Source organism: Vanessa cardui, chromosome 12 (assembly GCF_905220365.1).
Source record: "Vanessa cardui chromosome 12, ilVanCard2.1, whole genome shotgun sequence".
In the NCBI taxonomy this organism is placed as follows: Eukaryota; Metazoa; Arthropoda; class Insecta; order Lepidoptera; family Nymphalidae; genus Vanessa; species Vanessa cardui.
This window is the reverse complement of record NC_061134.1, coordinates 7,181,800-7,201,495: the sequence shown is the minus strand read 5'-3', so window position 1 is coordinate 7,201,495 and position 19,696 is coordinate 7,181,800. Positions and strand designations below refer to the sequence as shown.

The 19,696-nt window shown below is 34.1% G+C and overlaps 1 protein-coding gene across 5 annotated transcripts in view; it reads right to left on the bottom strand.

The window, feature by feature from the left end:
- Positions 1-19,696, bottom strand: part of LOC124534452 (zinc finger CCCH domain-containing protein 13) — a 127,941-nt gene that overhangs the window by 81,988 nt on the left and 26,257 nt on the right. Inside the window, exons 1-2 of one of the 5 annotated variants that reach the window (XM_047110344.1) lie at positions 12,255-12,298; positions 11,394-11,494 (exon numbers count right to left, since the gene is read on the bottom strand). In XM_047110344.1, the coding sequence (XP_046966300.1) occupies positions 11,394-11,474 (81 nt within the window). In that variant the 5' untranslated portion in view covers positions 11,475-11,494; positions 12,255-12,298. Of the gene's footprint in view, positions 1-7,536; positions 7,823-11,393; positions 11,495-12,254; positions 12,299-19,696 lie in introns of those variants that run through there. The other 4 variants (XM_047110341.1, XM_047110345.1, XM_047110338.1 and 1 more) reach the window with 4 other exon arrangements.

The following is a 19,696-nucleotide window of genomic DNA, read 5'->3' as shown; positions in this document are numbered from 1 at the left end:
GGAATATGTCATGTTATTAGGCTACAATCAAATAGTTAAGTATAATTACAATATACTTTTTGTACCAGTAAAGCCACGTCTAACCTACTTTGACACACATCTTTATAATACATCACCCACCAATGCTTCGTACGGTTAGAATATGAGTAAAACAATAAAATATTAAAGTACAAACAAAAAAGTCTTCTTTTTTAAGGCCAAGGCCTTCGCTGTGCAGTAGAATAACTAACCGAAGTTTCATCACAATCGGATAAATATTTGCAACCAACGCATATTTTCATGTATTAAAAAAAATATTATAGGTGAAAAATATTTGTAAATATAAAACAGGAGCTACTTTTGTAGTATATTATTAATTCATAACAATTAAGCAATTTTTAGACACTTATTTCAAAAGGTCATTCCATATATGTAACTGGACGATTACCAAAAACAGAATACGTAAAACCCACCTTGACTGTGACACGAAAGGTTACGAGAAAAATACTCATTCAAAACATGAATACGTTTATTTTTTTTTACTTTTTTAGTTTCGGTAAAGATATACGAGCAAATAGCCACGCGGTGATAATTGTAAGTGAAAAAATTGTTCTTGGATTTTATGATTGATCACCCTTCGAAAATAAATAGAGCAATCTAGACTCTATACTAATATAAAGTTATTCTGTTTGACTATTTTCTTTCACGGACAAAACACTGAAACAAGATTGATAATTTAAACCAGCTTGAACTGCGAGGAATACATTTGTGCGACTAACAAATGGCAGCTAAACCCTAAAACGCGAACGTACCGCGGGCGATAACTAGTACCAGGTATTGCTGTTGCATGTGGTGTGTAAGTTCGTAAACGGTTTTTTTTATTCCAATCTTTAAAAACAATATTATACAAATAATTAAAACCTCTTTTGTTTGTTATAATAAATAAGTTATGTAAATGTATTGCGTAAGACGGGAAGACAATTGTACATTTGTCATTATTAAATAAATATTAGGCATTAAAGCATCTTAATACTTAAAGTGATTCTCGGAGTTTCTTGGAGAAAACAAAAAATATTAATATTAAAAAAAAAACCAAAGAAACTTGAACACATAAATACTTGAACATGTAATTAAAGCTTAATATAAAGAGACCGACAGTTTAGCGACGGATACCTGAAACCAGCAGTTAAAAGCGAGAGTAGAAAATTGGCCCAATGACCTAAGTGCTGACCCTTACCGCAAGGCCGTTAACTTGTCGACGAGAATGACATAACATGGGAATTACTTAACGAATACAAATGCCTAATAAAGTGCTTGTTAAAAGGATTTATGTCTACGTTTGATTTTTTTTTGTTTTCCTAGCAGTACTTGACAATTAAATATTATTGTGTAATTTAAGTATTTATGAAAATAAAACATAATGATATTATAATGTAAAAAATACATTTTTAGTAACATCTTCATAAATATTAATGCTAAGGTAACTCTGTATGTCTGTCTGTTCTATCATGGTCAAACTATGTATGATAAAATATGGTATGAAACAAGCTTGAACCTCTTTGCTATTTATGCCTTATACTTGACGATCCTTAAAACGCGAGCATAGCAAAGGGCATCGACTAATAAAAAACATAAATAATATGTCACTATAAATCATAATGACGTTTTATGACTATATTTCCACATTTATATAAGATATGTATTTATTATTTCAATCTACATGATTGAAATTTATCGTCATAGCCTTAAATAGTATGTAAGTGGCCACATCCTGTTGCTAACAAAATCTGGATCCGTTGCGCGACTATTTACCATTTAATAAAAACATTTATATGCGCATAAAATGAACAATATATATACATTCGCAAGATAATAAACACTTTGATACTCTTATATTATAATTCCAGTTTATACAGCAATAAACATATTTAAATAGTTTTATTTTTATGTAGGACAAGCAAATGGATCCACCTGAGGTCATAGCCATATTGGCACCGTTTTAAGTACGTTCCATTCCTTACGTCGTCGTTTAACCTAATTTGACTAAGATTTCATGTCATTGTCCTGTCCTTTGTGCCTTTAATTAAATTGACTGACACTTCAAAACCGAACACTATCATACTAAGTATTTCTCTTTGGTGATATCGTATGAGTAAGAGGTACCTACAAAGACAGGACTTACACAAAACTACCGCAAAGTACATTGGGCCAAATATATATTTAATAAAGAAATAAAAAACCGTTTATTTCTTAATAATAAAAAAAACATAATTTTTGGACACTAATCAATTTAATAACAAATAAACATAATTGTTGTATAGAAAGTTGAAATACTTTTAATCAGCAAAAAACATTTACAGGATTTATTTTTTGGTTTCTTTGTCTATAAAATATTTAAAACAAAAAAAAAACTAAAAAGTTTGACGTTTGTTTATTATTAAAATCCGTGCACGCCGTGGAAGTCCGTAGGTTTATTAAATACCCGTTGTCCACTACACACGAACAATGCACCTCGTGTTATTGTCTTCATAAATGGTTCGTTACGCGACCAATATCGTAGCTCGCTTTGTTCTACGTAACCATTGATCGGCTAAACTGATAACTCATATTGACGTACATACATTATAGTTAAGCGTGACTGCATTGATGCGTTTATTCCTTATTTTTTCAACCGACTTCAAAAAGGAGGAGGTTATCAATACGTCTTTTTTTTTTAACACACAACGAATGTTTTATGTTCAGACCTCAATGCGAAACAAAGTCTAGACGTTTTTACTTGTTATGTTTGATGATTGTTTATGTATATAAATAAAAATAAATATATAAACTATAGCGTTACTTAATTAAAATAACTAGTCCGACAATACAAATGACTCACTCATATGTACTCATATAAAGGGCAGGAAATGAGTTTCAATATTCATTGATATGGTTACCTTCTTATAATAATATTTAGCTTGTTTTATAAACATTTAAATGAGAACTGGATTTATTTTAACAAAAGTTCTTGCTTAAATTATTAAAAATATAAAAAAATCCAGAGATATTTTTAACTTTGCACAGTTAAAAATATCTCTGGATTTTTTTATCTATGGAATCTTTGAAATAATTATTGCTCATTCTATCATATCTATGATCAATATTATTGTAAACATAAATATATATACTAATATTGTAAATATATACTTTATTAAAAACATCGAGAAGGGAAGCTCTAGCTCTAATATTCTAAAAAGATCGAATACCTCACATATCCTTTACCAGCCTGACCTTAGTGTAACATACATATGTTTTCCCGGAAAAAATGCACTTAGCCTCAAAAAGTATAGTTGAACACCGATTATCCGAATCGTCAATTATATTCCTACGCTGCTTTTAAATTCGTTTCAATTTACGCAGTTATAACATTATCTTTATATAATCATAATACATATATGTATATTTTTATATACAAGCATGTCCTTACACGTATATTAAGATAAGATTTATGCATATCTTCTGTTTAAGTCTATTGTTTTGACGAAGCGCGACGTTTTGCCGCAACGCATTACAAACTCAGCGTGGCCTGCTAACCTTGTTCTTGACTATTTACTTTGTTTATTTACAACAATGATTCAGAACTTATATTGTTATGTAATTAAGACAAGTACTTCTAGTGTTCATTTATTTTCTTTGGACTTTGACAGAAAACTATTTTCTTAGAATAGACAAAGAAACTTTCATTGTTCTTCAATTAGTAAATAAATAATGATTTGTCAAAATACCAATTTACCGATTTATCGGAAAAGTCAGAGTCTTTATTTTGAAGATATGCAGATTTTCGTATCGATCGCGGGGTCTTGGGCACTTGGCCGTAGTGCCACTGAGATATAGGGGTCTGATAGTGGGTGTAGTTCTCGTCGCTTAACACAGCTCTTCGATAATTATGAGAACAATATTATTTAAAATTTGTATTTGGAACATTTTTTTTAATCGTATCTCTTCAAAGCAACGAGCCCTGTTAGATTTAACGTCGGCTCTCTCGCATGAATGAACAAATATCGCATGTCAGTGAGTCAGCCGCAATGCGATCTCTACTCCAAGGCGCTGCCAAATAACCGTTAACTAATAATGGACTATAATAGTCTTGTTAACTTATTTACATACACATGTATCGTTACATAAACGTTTATTAACAATGACTGTGGAATTATATCGATTTGGTATAGAAGTTTCTGCATACTTTTATTTTGCTTTTTTTTTTTGGCAGATGTGTGATTTACAACAGCCTTATTTATCTGGCATTTTTTAATTTTTGTTTTAATTCAAAAAGGTTTTATTGAACTTGAGTTCTTTTTTATGCCAAATTATTTAGCTTATTGCTATTGCTATCTGTTTGCTCTTGTTTTATACTGTATCATTATAATGTTTTTATTTCTTTAAACCATTGTATGTTGGAAAATTCGGGACATCGTGTGGACCCCTGACCATGTGACCTCGCATTGTTAAGCCCTACATTTATAGCGAATACGAATATTATTATTAAGTTTTCTAAATATACATTTAAGTATTTGTTCATATATTTGCGAGTATATGTGGGCAGTGTAATCAATACGAACCTCAAAATACACTTTTTGTTAAGCCATATCACGTAACGTTTGATTGACTGGCGATTTTGATAACGTTAAAGTCGCGAGATTGATTACATTAGACTCAAATTACTTGCTGTCAAAAATATAAAATAATGACCATTAAGAAGCTTATTATGATCAAGTTACGATGATTATTTAAAAGTAGTTTCCGCCTGCGATTTCACTCACGTTTGTAGGGTGTTACGAATATACATCCTTTTCCCATAACTTCAAAATTCATAATAATTAGTTGTGAAGTTAATACGTAAAAGTTTAACAAACTAACTTTTGCATTTTTAATTTAACGTCTCCTTTCGCGATTAAAAAATTGGGCATTCATGAAAAATATAAACTTATTATCTAAGGCTGATTCCGAGACGATAGGTCATAACGTATTAACCATACTTTCAGTAGTTTTCACATGATATGCTTCACACAATGAATCGAAGACTATAATATATGTGACCCCTGGATAAAATTTCAAAATTTAAACTCGCTCCGCACAAGGCAAGCGGTTGCCGCTAATCGCCATTATTAAATACACTTTTGCTAATTTGTAATTTGAATTTCGAACAACTTTTTATTTATTTTTCTTGAATTGATAGATCGTTGCCAGCGATAGATAGCGATATGCCAAAAAGTTATACATTAGGTATATTATACACATATTATTTTTTTGAGGTTTATTTCAATTTTTGAATGCTATTTGGGATTTCAAGAAGCCTATCATATTTTATTCGTTGAACTACACCATGCATATTTTCTTCTATTTCTATTCTATTGTTCCTTCTTATTTTATTATTGTATATTATTAACATAATATACTAAGTATCCTTTTGTTATGTGTTACGAGTTGAAGGAATCCAGTATAACTTCAGGCACAAGGAATAAAACATCTAAGCTCCCGAGATGAGCGCATGGGCGATGAATGATGATGATCTATACTAAACGTTATAAATACTTAAGTAACTCTGTCTGTCTATCTGTCTGCTAGTCATGTATTGTCTTGTTCCGAAACAAACTTAACCGCATTTGATGAAATTTGGTAGATGAAAGTTGAAGCAAGCTTGAAATCTTTGAAAGAATATAAGTTACTTTTAATGTCTAATAACATCTTCCACCAGCTCCTAAAACACAAGGGAAGCCTTAGGCGACTCTTAAACGCAATAAAAGCCTTAGGCGACTAGTTTAATATTAAAAAAAGCTATATTAACATTACTTCGTTCGTTTTTACTTAGTAAACTTCTTTAATTGATGTAATAAATATAAAAGAATCTTAGACGTATTAAAAATGGCGAAATAAAATTTAGAAATGCGGTAGTTAACGTGGAATTTACATAAAGCGGCGCTCCCACGAAGTAACAAGGTGAACCGGGCTATTCTTAAATTGTCAAAGTTCGTTTACATTACGAGGCCACGATTTTTAAAAGCCTCGAAAAAGTTTTTAGCAAGCGTATGTGATAAGCTGATTACGTAACTATCGTTTAAACAGCCTTGTTAGGAAGCGGTATCTATTCCTTTAGATATCATATATCCGAGGAAATATAACCTCAAAAAAAGTACCTACGAATAATTATATCCATATACAATTCTATAAAAATAATGTGTATCCTGGCATAATATCGGCACTTCTTAGCATTCAAATAACCTACCTCTTTAAATAAAAAAATGTGATAACTACATAGTACTTTTTGAAAAAAACAATCAATAATTAACTCTATATATATATATATATGTATATATAGATTAAATTTTTGATTGTTTTTTAACATAATTTAATGCCCTCGCAAACCTAAGGTGCAATAAATATAAACAAGAATAAATGCAACAAATTGCATGAGACAGATACCTGTTCTATAAGTATAATTAGTACGAAGTTTTTATCGAAACAGTTAAGTAATGTGAAACTTATTTTAAAGTAAATATAACGATAGATTATTATCAAATAGCATATAACAATTTCATAGCTTATCGGTTAAATGCATAAAATGATTATCTACTAGATTGTACGTTACGACTTCGGGGCGGTAACGAAACGTTTATCGCGGGTAAAACCGTCCGTGTATACGTATAACTTACTTACCTTACCTACTTGATTACTATGTCAAACTGAGGGATACTGCTTATAGAAAAGACCCCATGTAACAAACAAATCCTAATTTAAAACTGAAAAAATAGTATCTTATTTTTTTATTGAAACTTTTTAAAAGCATAAAAAAGCATTGTAGATATAAATAACAAAATAAGAATATTCATTATTAACATATGAGGAAATAATTCATTTTTGTAATCATGTAAAGTACACAATGGTGATATAGGACCTTTTGAACTAGCAGTAGCGCAATGTGACGTCAATATTGTTTTTTTTTTTCGTCGTTCGACAACGGACACAATCTATTCAACCATGGACTGTGAACATGGTGTGCTATTCTTAAATTGTCAATGTTCTATGTGAATGGAATTACGTAACCGATTCAGTACTTACGTGAGATCAATGCGCAATACATCGACAATAGATTGAGTTAAACAATGAACTGATTACTTCAATTATAAAATGGATTGATGAATTGGCAATTACGAATAAGCTGGCTGATTTTCAAACGTCATTTTTTCTTAAGTTTGTTCTAAATTCAAAATATAAATAAAAAAAGTATCGTAGATGGTTGATAGCTAAAGTTTAATACATTTTTTTTATTACTTTTTAACACATATATATTTATGAAATGAAACCTTTGTTTTTTATTTTAGTTTATCATACATTACGCTGAAAATATTGCGACGTTGGTGTGTTCGAAACATAAAAAATAAAAATAAAAAACCCTTCAACCAATATCGTGACTGATAACGATTGGAATTATCGTGAGAACCAAAATGTAATATATATTAATTCGCTATTCAATTAAAACGTCCTTAATAAAAATAATCAAGGTGAATTCGTATACTTTACATGCAAACTATTCACTTGTTTCTCAATATCAATAAACTAAATTCGTATCAAAACAAATATTTATTAGGAGCCAATAAAACGAATCGATTCGATGAAAATCGATGAATACAAATCACCACTTTACATTAACACGATATAGACACAGTTAATATATTATACATATCACAGTACTTTACACTTTTTTTGAATCGTATATATTTTTTTTTAATTTTCTAATTGAATCCGCGAGGCCGCGCGTCAGAAGCTGAGAACTGCAATAAACTACTAAGCTATTGTATGCAGTCGGATTGTACTACACGTCCGTTTGCCTTGTTATAGTCATTTTCCATTCACACAATGGAGCAATCCGTTTACTTTGAGAGAAATATCACGTAAAAAAAATATAGTATCGCATGTGCGAAATGCGGTTTGAAAAAAAAATACTAATGCTAATACGAAAGGGAACCGTGTAGTAACCCTTTGCGCCCTAACTTTGAGATGCATACTTTCCATCAAGGAGCAATATTTACTATTTTTGTATTCTGGTTTGAAGAGCGAATAAGTCAATGTATACAGGCATAAGAGACGCCCAAAGGTTCACTGTTAGTGGTGCATTGGCCATGAAAGTGAAGGATAATATTTCTCGACAACAATGATTATGGTTAACAGTGACTACCTTAAAAAATGTGGGCCATTCACCTAATAATCATAATTTCGGAAAAATAAATATAGCCACACAAGTTGTTTGAACCCAATTACAAAATTAATTTTATAAATATCAGTTGTTCCAATAACGGATATCTTACGTAAATCCTGCTATTTATGAATATTAAGTATCGATTAGTATTTCGCTATATAGCTCTATCAAAGTAGTAATTAATGACTAAGTAATTAATGCTACTTTTTTCTATTGCAACTAATTGCTACATTCTTATTAAAACATTAAATTCCATGTTCTTTAAGTGTATTTCAAGATAACCTATATGCATTAAAATGATGCATTATTTTTAATACGAAACGTAAGTACATTAATTATTCCGTTCATTTATTAATTCCGTTTTTTTTATTGTATTGTGTAGCTTAGACTTTGGGCTACGGACATTTGATAAAAAAATTAAGTTGCATAGTTATATTTTTTTAGTAATTGAAATTCTGCTTTCAATATTATATACGTAGTTTATAAATACGATACAATATTTTAACATTAATAATGCTCTACATATATCTTGATAATAAAACTAAAAAACTAAATAACACTCAAAAAACTATGAATAAAAGATGAGACAGCTGTTAATTTACATGGATATAATTTATAACACTACATAGAAAACTTAGAAGATTTGGCAAATTGTCTAAATAAAAATTTTAATCAATCGTCATATTGTAAGTATTATAAGGAGAATGTAGTGGACGTTCCAAATTCAAAAGTATTTTAAGCTGAACTTGAGTCGTTATTCAAGGAGTCCATTTAAAAAAAAACAACCATGTAGGTCGCATTGCCATAAAGAAGTGTCCAGTAATAAAACATCATATAAATAAAAAAGTGGTCCGTCAATAACTTTCGCTTCCGAAAAAAAATATCCGTGGGTCCGTTATTCCTAATTCATCTGAATGCCTTTGACCATTAGCGGATTGCATAATTGCGATTGGATAAATGTGTATTTTTTGCTTAGCCATTCGATATTTTTACGATCTATCAATTTGATGTTTCGTTGCCTTTATTTTGCATTTTTATGAGACTTTTTATTTTATGTCTTGTTTTAAAAGTCAACATGATGTATTCGATAGATGTTAATTTAATAGACGAATCATAAAAATGCTAACCATTTTAATGAATTATTTCATTTGAATTTGTGTTGTCGCTGCGGAATTTGAAGTGGGCAACATTATAAAAAAAAAAAAACATTGGCGGGAATTTAAACTCGCGCTCGGCAGAATATGCTGGAACCGGGAACATTGTGATAACTTTAATTTTCATTACTGTATCTCTTTATACATATATTCTTTGCTTAATTTGAATAAAGAAGAACGTTATTATTAATATCAAGAGCTATCTTTCAACAATTAATTAACACAAATAACTTTAGCTTATATTTGTCATATTGAAACATTAAAAAAAATATATAGATTCGAAGAACTTGCGCAATAAACGAGTTTGTTAGGAATATAAACGTCGGTCACTATGTGTATCACAAAAAAATTAACTATTTCTTATAAAAAATGTTCGATACGTTTGCCTAACTATTGTATATTGATAATACTTTGCCAGAAACCTTCACGCAAAGGTACCATTTCAACTACAAAGCTCACAACTCAATACAAATCGTATTGAATAGTTTCATTTGATACTTTTTTTTGGTGTGTATGGTATGTTAATTATTATAGACACATTTCAGTTTTTTAGTAGGCTTGTACAAAAGTTTTTTTTTCCATTTGATATGATGTCTATAAAGAATTTAACATATAAAAAATAAAATATAAATGGATTATGTTACAAACTACTGCGCAATATCTAGGCAGTGGATACAATTTATGGTTCAATGGGTCACACCGTGACGCATCCTATAGTTCCTAATCGACACTGACCATAGAGGTCATTTCATGGTGACGTGACCTTATAAACTGACATAACATATCGAATTCCAGATTGATTACCGTAGTGCTCACCTTTAATGGCTTCAACGGTAAAGGTCGGTGGATCGATTCCAACCTATGAGATTATTTTGGGTTTTACATAAAATTATCAGGCTATCGAGTAGCTAATAAGACTAAAAGAGTGCTTCCCGGTTTACACACATAACATAAGCAAATTTATTATTTTTTTATTATTTGTTTAACCTACTTTTCTTTTAAGCTTGATCGGACAAACTAATTTGGAGTTCACTAAATGATATATGGTAGCCATTATGAATCTGAACTACTAGATAACCCTAATTAAAAATCTTGTCTGAACGATTCAGAAACGAGAAATGTATTTCTTTGCGAAAGGACGATGTTCATAATTGAAGATGTACATATCAGTTTTTCCACTTCATTTTGTCAACTTAGATGACAGTTATGATGTTACTTAAATTTTATAAATTATGTATTAAGTTAATTAATTATTTATAAAACAAAAGTATCGACGCAATTATTTATAAAATACCGTCCTCATTAATCAGTACCTGAAATAATTATTCCAATCGAACTACTAATTCTTAATGTAAGCGCGTTCAACTCTCGAACGCTCTCTATAATATATTTACATATAAATAAATTGCTACACTAAATATATATGCTAAATTTTAATAATGCATAACGTTTTAATTAAAATATGTATTTAAATAAATCACCCTATATTAACGAATAGTAAAGATTTCAAAAAGTTTTCCATTGCGCAAAATAAAGGGATCCTTGGAGTTTGTCTTGCTGATCGTGCCGACCCATCAGGTTATAAAAGTTACAGAGTAACGACTATAACAAGAGTTTAAGATATTATATAACTTTACAAGTTTACTATACTATGTATATAACTATTTGTAGTGATGTAAAATAAAATATATATATATTACGACGACCTCCATGGTCGAGTGGTGTGTACACCGGTTTTCATGGGTACGCCACTCTGAGGTCCCGGGTTCGATTCCTGGCCGAGTCGATGTAGATTACAATTAGTTTTCTATGTTGTTTTAACGACGGTACCACAAACACCCAGACCGGGTGTTTGTGGTACCGTCGTTACTTCTGATTTCCATAACACAAGTGCTTTAGCTACTTACATTGGGATCAGAGTAATGTATGTGATGTTGTCTCATATTTATTTATTTATTTATTTATTTATTCATATTTATTCATATTTATTTATTTTATTTATTATTTATTTCTTAATTCTAACTTACCGTAGCAAGAGCATCTTCATACGTGGTCGGACTTTCGGGTAAAACGGATTTGGTATCCGTATAAACAGCTGTGCTTGGCATGTCAGCGCATTACTGGCTATCTGAAACAAATTATAAAATATTATAAAAGTATTTCATCTATTTCTTATTAATACAGGATGGTCACTTGCCAGAGAAAGTGGTTATCCGGCCTTTCTAATACGCATTTGATGTTTCAATTCAATAAAGAAACTTAATCGTTTTATGGATTCCTTCAATCCGGTTTTAATCTGTGCTATTATAACATTGTTCATTTCTAGGCGAAAACCTAGGTTCGATGGGGTGAAATAAATAAACGTTTTTATCTATTGCTTTTCATATAACATATAAACTTCGCGCTATAATATACCGTACACTTACACGAAATTATTATTTGGAACGCAATTTCTGAACGCAACCGTAAAAGTCAAACATGGCCGCCCGTTGTGCTGTCATGTTATTGAATTTTATGGTTTAGCATCGAAATATCTCGATTATACGAAATTTGCGGTATATTTTATCGACTAAAATTATTTTTTTAATATTTAACTATTTTATTTTAGATATTTTTGGATCCAGTCTATCGTAAACCTGCACGAAATCATTAGTATAGATAGATTTGCATTATTTATAAGAACGCAAAATTCATACGTCTCCTTTCAATTTTGTGTATATTTCACAGATAAAAAATCTCGAGTTAAAATGAAAGGTGGAACGATATTAATATAATAGATTAATAAATTTATTATCGGTTCAAAATTTAATGTAAAAAATAATAACTATTTCTAAAATATAACATTTGGTTAATTATTAATCATTTAATATAAATTGACTTGAACTTACCCTAACGTATTAAGTAACTATCCGTACAATAGCTAAATACTTAGGTATATAAGCGATATATTAACTCGGCGCACACTCTGCTAAACCTCGCAGTAGTAACTATTAATAATATTTATACAATGATTCGATTTAACGATTATGTATAACCTCTCATACATACATACTCATATTGATAATTAGAACTTCATAGCAACCTACATACCGTATAATTAATTTAAGTTATAAATTATAAAACATGCAATAAAATTTAACATTATAGCGGACGGATTCCTGAACGAACCAGGAAGTCGCCCGCGCCGCATGCGACAACTACCGGCCCGTTACCGTGAACGGGACGTAAGAGTAGTCGGGTCGGGACACGCTTAAGATAACATGGCGTCCGCTCTTGCGCGTTTAATTTTTTTGTTATATCTCATTTGTTTATTTAATTATTAATTACTAACTATAGTAAAGTGAAAATCAGTCAAAATCGTTGTTATTATTTACACGCCCGCTATAATTGGCTGCCCAACGTTTGGCCGAATCAATGTGACTGTAAAATACGTAGTGGATTCGTTTGTGTAAATAATAATTAATTCGTGTAAATATATAAGAAGCGAGTGAATTTTGACTTAGTGTATAGTTTTGTGATTATCTATGTACTTTTGCAATAATAGAATGGCAGTAGTTACTATGTGAACATTTTAGCATGCCGCCATTTTTATAGATACTCACGCCGAATGGCGTTACATGCGTCGCACGCGCCATTTTTTATATTTTGTTATAACTTCGTTTTCGTCTGAACATTAAGTGTTTTGTGCAGTGTACTTACGTATAAAAAAATAGTCATTACGAACGTGATATCCAAATTTCGCGAAGTGTTTGATACTAGTTTTTTTTTTCGTCAACAAAGTTGGCGTAACTAGAACATTCGCGTATCAGTTCGAACTATTCAATATATTGTTTCGTAAGTTAATTCTACTGTATCGTATAAAGCCAATAAACACTTAGTTCGTACAGTGTATCATATAGTTTTTGGAATATACTATATTATTTTGAACTATTATTCGTGTTTATCAAACTTTTAGTAATTTTGAACTTTTTTCGTGTATGTTCGCGAGTTCAAATTTGTTGGTGTATCTCTTATCAATAATTCGGTATGGTGAATACGCGTTCACATCGTTCGTTCACTATGAGTGCTACTAGCGAGTCCGAGACGTCGCCCCAGGACGGGCAGGCCACAGGACAGCCCGACACGCTTACGAGCGCTGACGCCGCGGTGTCTAGCGAGCCTGCGAGCGCCGATGCGGCGTTGTTGGCGCCGCCACCACCATCACCACCTTCACACGTGCCGTACGCGTATGGTACGGATGCGCCGAGTGCGGTACCTACTACACCTACTCCTGTTATTATGACGGACCAGCAGTTAAGTGCTATTTTAAATTCTATACGTATGCCGTCGACATCGTATACGCCGCCGCCTGTATATGGTGCCTATGCCTTACCAAATTTTGCAAACTGCACAGCACGTTTTGACGGCTCAGGTGACGTCGAGCCGTTTATTGACTCTATTGTTATTTATAAAGATTGTGTTAGTATAGACGACGATATAGCTTTAAAGGGTCTACCAATGCTATTGATCGGATTCGCCGCAACCTGGTACTTAGGAGTGAAGCACAGTATTTTAACTTGGAGTGATGCGCTTCTATTGTTACGACAGACTTTTGGCGCACGTATTCCGCCACACAAAATATATCGGAAGATATTTGAACACGAGCAAGGTGATGAAACAGTAGACGTCTTCGTGTGCAAAATTAGAGCTTTGTTTGCACAGTTACCTTCTAACAGTCTAAGTGACACCGTACAATTGGATATGGTGTATGGTTTGCTCCACAAAAGAGTTAGAGAAAGGCTTCCAAGAAACGCCTTTTCCACTTTTGCTCAACTCTTGAGTGAGGCACGTCGGTTGGAGGAGCTCTTTGAAGAGGGACGTGGTCATCGTAGAGCGCCGGCCACAGCCGCGCTTCCTTTCTCGGAGACGTCCCGAGCTTCTGGCATCGTATCAACAGCGTCAAAACCAGTCAACTTTAGGCCTCGATGTGTTTATTGTAAGCAATATGGTCACACGAAAGATGATTGCAAGAGACTAAAAGAAAAAGTTTCGGTTGGTGCGCCAAAGGCCGAGAAATCGCCTGAACGGACCCAAATAACCTGTTTTGGCTGCGGAACACCCGGTGTTATACGTGCAAATTGTGTTAAGTGTAAAGATAAGACTGCCGTGACTACCTCGTTTCATACAGTGTCTGCGATCGGTGCGAAACCGATAGATCCGCGAAGTAGACCACTACTAGAAGTGTTTGTGTATGGTGAAAAGGGTCGCGTACTAATTGATACCGGTGCGAAACATTCGATTGCGAGCGAAAGTTTAAAAGCGCTTTTAGTTAAGAATAACCATAAGTTTGTTAAAGTTAAGACGGAGTTAAAATTTGCTGATGGTACTAAAAAGATATTAGTAGTTGATACAGCTCAAGTGGAGATGACAGTGTTAGGCGTAGTAGTGTCGACATTTTTTATTGTACTTCCGGGAGCCACAGATTCGCTATTAGGGATGAATTTCATTAAAGATATAGGTATGGTACTTGACTTTAACCGAAATTTGTGGGGATTGAAGGGTTTGGTGTCCCATCCGCTTGAATTTGAGGGACCCTTAGATAATCCTTTTATAGCATGCTCTACTGTGGGTCTCCGTCACGACGAGGGAACTCTTTTAGAACCAGAACAGAAACAAGAGCTATCAGATGTCCTGGAAAGGAATCAGAATATCTTCGAGCCAGGGGGAGCCCCTACTACTTTTGCTGTCCATCGTATCGATACCGGGGATCATGCGCCGATCAGCGTTCCGCCATATCGAGTATCTCCTGCGAAGAGAGAAGTAATGAAGAAAGAGATTGAGACGATGTTAGAAGAAGGAATTATTGAAGAGGCAGAATCTGAATGGGCCTCTCCGGTAGTCATGGTTCCAAAAAAGAATGGAGAAGTTCGTTTCTGTGTGGACTACCGAGCCTTGAATAGGATTACGAAAGATGATAGATATCCCCTTCCCGTGATAGATGACTTGTTGCTATCCACCAAATTAAACAATGTAATCTCGACCATTGACCTGAAGGCAGGGTATTGGCAGATTGAAGTAAATCCCTCTGATAGAGATAAGACTGCATTCGTTTCTCCTTTTGGAACATTTCGATTCCGTCGAATGCCGTTCGGCCTTAAGAACTCTCCAGCGACTTTTCAGCGTTTGATGGACCGTTTTCGGTCTGGCCTTAAAGGGATTACCGTAGTTGCTTACCTGGATGATATCTTGGTAATATCCAAAGATCTTGAAACACACTTAAAGGATCTACAGCAGGTGTTTGAGCGTCTAAGATTATTTAACCTAAAGGCTAACAGGAGCAAATGTGTGTTTGCCAGGGAAAAACTAACATACTTGGGTCATGTTATATCAGCCAAAGGAATTGAACCAGATCCTACCAAAGTGGCAGCAGTAGTGGCAATGAAGCCGCCTACTAACATAAAGGAACTTAAAAGTTTCCTTCAGACTGCATCTTGGTTTCGTAAGTTCATCCCCGAGTTCTCCAATGTGGCCCGTCCATTGACCTACCTTACCAGGAAAAATCAATGTTGGCAGTGGGGTGAACCTCAAAAGGTCGCATTTGAAGAATTAAAGGTACGACTTACTTCCGCACCCATTCTTCGTCAGCCAGATTTCGATGAACCTTTCGTATTACGAACCGATGCGAGCTCCTACGCTTTAGGCGCTGTGTTGCTGCAAGGGCAGGACCCAACGACACAACGTCCTATTGAATACGCTAGCAGGTTATTGACTAACACAGAACGCAATTACCATACCACAGAAAGGGAAGCGTTAGCGGTGGTATGGGCGTTAGAGCGTTTCCGTGGATATGTAGAAGGCACGAAAATACAGGTTCTTACCGATCACCAGCCGCTGAAATGGCTTCTCTCCTTGAAAACACCAAGTGGTCGCCTTGCCAGGTGGGCAATGAAAATACAAACCTTCAACTTGGATATCAATTACGCCCCAGGGAAGATGAATGTCGTGGCAGATACTCTTAGCCGTCCAGTGGGAGTCACTGGCTCGGAAGATGTTTGTGAGATCTGTCCTATTGTAGTAGACTTACCGCATCGACGAGCGGAAGACCTCCGCGATTCTCAGTTGACAGATCCGGGAATAAAAAAGATCATCGAGGACTTTGAGGACGACGACCCAGACGCCGCGTCGCGTTGGACACAAAGGGGTTATTATATGACTCATGGGGTTCTTTATCGCGCAGACCCTGATGGAGAATCGGAAGAGCCATTATTAGTTGTACCAGAATCGCTGCGTGCAGAATTGATGAAGGAACTACACGACGCGCCAACCGCTGGACACCTTGGGATAGAACGTACACTAAGGAAAATCAAGGAAAAATACTATTTCCCCAATATGCGAACCTTTGTTGCCCAATACCTGAAGTCATGCGATTTATGCCAACAGTACAAGCCCACAAACCTCAAACCTGCTGGTCTCTTACAGACCCCGGTCCCTCAACAGCGCTTTGAGGTCTTAGCAATGGATCTATTCGGTCCTCTTCCAGCTGGAAACCAGGGGGAGAAGTGGATTTTCTTAATAGAGGATACCGCCAGCAGGTGGGTGGAACTCTTCGCTCTTAATGATGCTACATCTGAAACCTGTGCTAAGGTTCTAATAGAAGAGATATTTTTACGATATGGGTTACCCCGCAGGATAATCTCAGATAATGGGACTCAATTTGTCTCCGCAGTCATGCAGAAGGCTATGTTTGCATTGGGAATTAAGCAGAATTTAACGCCCGTGTATCACCCGGAGGCAAATCCTGCTGAGCGCAAAAACAGGGATATGAAGCAAATGTTAGCAATGCTGGTAGGTACTGAGCATCGAAGTTGGCCACAATATCTACCATCTGTTAGATTTGCCCTCAATAGTGCCTACAATGAAGGGACAGGGCATACGGCTTCCTTTTTAACTTTCGGACGAGACCTACGATCTCCATTTACCGTATTGAACGACATTAGAACTGTTGTGGAGGAAGAAAATTTTGTTCCTCAAATAACGCCTTACCTTCGCCAATTTGCAGACATCTTAAAGGATGTTAAATGGCGCATCGAGGAGCAACAAGATCGCCGAAAGGCTATAGGGGACCAACACCGAAGACCGATGGCAAGTTTTAAAGAGGGTGACCTTGTTTGGGTGGAGACTCCCAGCCATAGCAGTGCTGAAAAGGGGATTACGAGGAAATTTGCACCGCGTAGAGAAGGGCCGTATAAGATTTCCAAAATGATTTCTCCTACTACTTGGGAAGTAGTCGATAAAGATGAATCGGTTAAGGGCAAGTACCATGCCAGTGTGCTATCCTTGTACCAAGGAACCTCTAGGTCTGACGCTGTCACCTTGCGTAAGAGAGGACGTCCCGCCAAGTCTCAACCACGTGGTGGCTGCGACTTGGAGGGGGAGGATATAGCGGACGGATTCCTGAACGAACCAGGAAGTCGCCCGCGCCGCATGCGACAACTACCGGCCCGTTACCGTGAACGGGACGTAAGAGTAGTCGGGTCGGGACACGCTTAAGATAACATGGCGTCCGCTCTTGCGCGTTTAATTTTTTTGTTATATCTCATTTGTTTATTTAATTATTAATTACTAACTATAGTAAAGTGAAAATCAGTCAAAATCGTTGTTATTATTTACACGCCCGCTATAACATGATAAATCAAAATTAACTACCTATATTTATTTTGAAATTAAATTAAACAATTTCCTTCGTATGTTATTATTTTATAATATACTAGATTCGCCCGCAGATCTATCTGCGTATGTGTGGGGCGGTCAGGAGAGAGTGAGTTCATTAAGTAATAATCTTTGTAATATGTTTTATTCTGTCTCGTTGGTCTTATGCCTAGGTATGGATACAAAACCCGAGGTTCTATGTTCAAATCCTAGGCCGATAAAAAATTATTGGGTTTTTTTATCGAAATTTCTAGTAACCGCCAGGAGTCTGCTAGTTGGAAAGGCGTACAATCCCGTGCCTCGGAAACCTAGTGAGTTCGTTCATCTCTCAAGTAAACTATTGCAGGTCGTATCGCAATTTCCATCGGTTTGTGAGAGTGAGAGATTAGAGTGAGCACATGTACTCGTACACAATTATGCACAATGATATGACCTGCGTATTTGGCTAGTGTCCTTTGATATTAATCACCGTGGATTCGCTGTCGATTATTGTTCTTTTCTGTATCCCTACAACGCATAAGTTTTTCAAGATAATGTGTTGAGTAGATAAGATGAGAAAGCAAAATATTACTTAGACTCACTCTAGAGATCTAATCTAACAGGTGTCCCCTAGATTTTATGGAAAAAATGCCTTTGGTCCTCCCGACGATTCAAGATAATAAATTCCATATTAAATCGAAAAAGAAACATTTTCTACAGATTTGAGTAATAAAAATAGGAACTAAATTTTTACACATATATTATATATACTATTTCATAATTTCGTTCAGTAAGTATAACCGTTCGATTTAATTGATAAAAAATACGTTGCATGGGTGTCGAAGATTTACTCTTATATATTATTATATATTTATCTAAAAAGTATAACTTAAAAATGTTGATATAGAAGTCAAAAACTTTCATTTTTTCATATTTTGTTTCATTTTTTATTTATTTTATATCGGTAATACGACTCAAATAAGAAATTGAGCTGGTATATTTGCCATTAACTATTTTTGATATATCCAACATAAAATTTAAAATTCGTGCAACGTATTCAATAAATATTCAATCAATAAAAATTACTTAACATCCTAAGTTTTGGTATTCCGAAATGGCAATGTGTAATAAATTAAAATTTACATGATTTACATTTTTAATACGTTGTAAATACAAGTTCTTAATTATTTTATTAACATAAATTAAAACTCATTAGACTCGTTTATTAGTTCAAATAGGTTTATAAATATTTAATAGGCATTAATTACATGTTATGCAGTTCTATTAAGCACGCGTAAGGTAAAAAAAAAGAATGACAATAATATTCAAACGACTGCAAAAAAGTTTGTACCAATACCGCTCTTTTCCTTTTCAAAAATTTTATCGAGCAATGAAAATACATAAATAAATATATTCGTTAGACATTTCTAGGATTGGACGAAAGAGGCTGTTTATTTAAATTGAACAGTGAAAAAAACTCTCAGATAATAAGCAGTTTCAATTTCTGATTGCGCTAGATGACATGTCCAAACATAAGGATTATTTACTGCGCATGCGTTGTTAAACAATCCTCAACAGATATTTGTTGAATATATCAAGTATTGAATCTTCAATGCAGCGAGTGTTCGCAACATTTTTGTATAATTGGTTACTATGTCAGTAC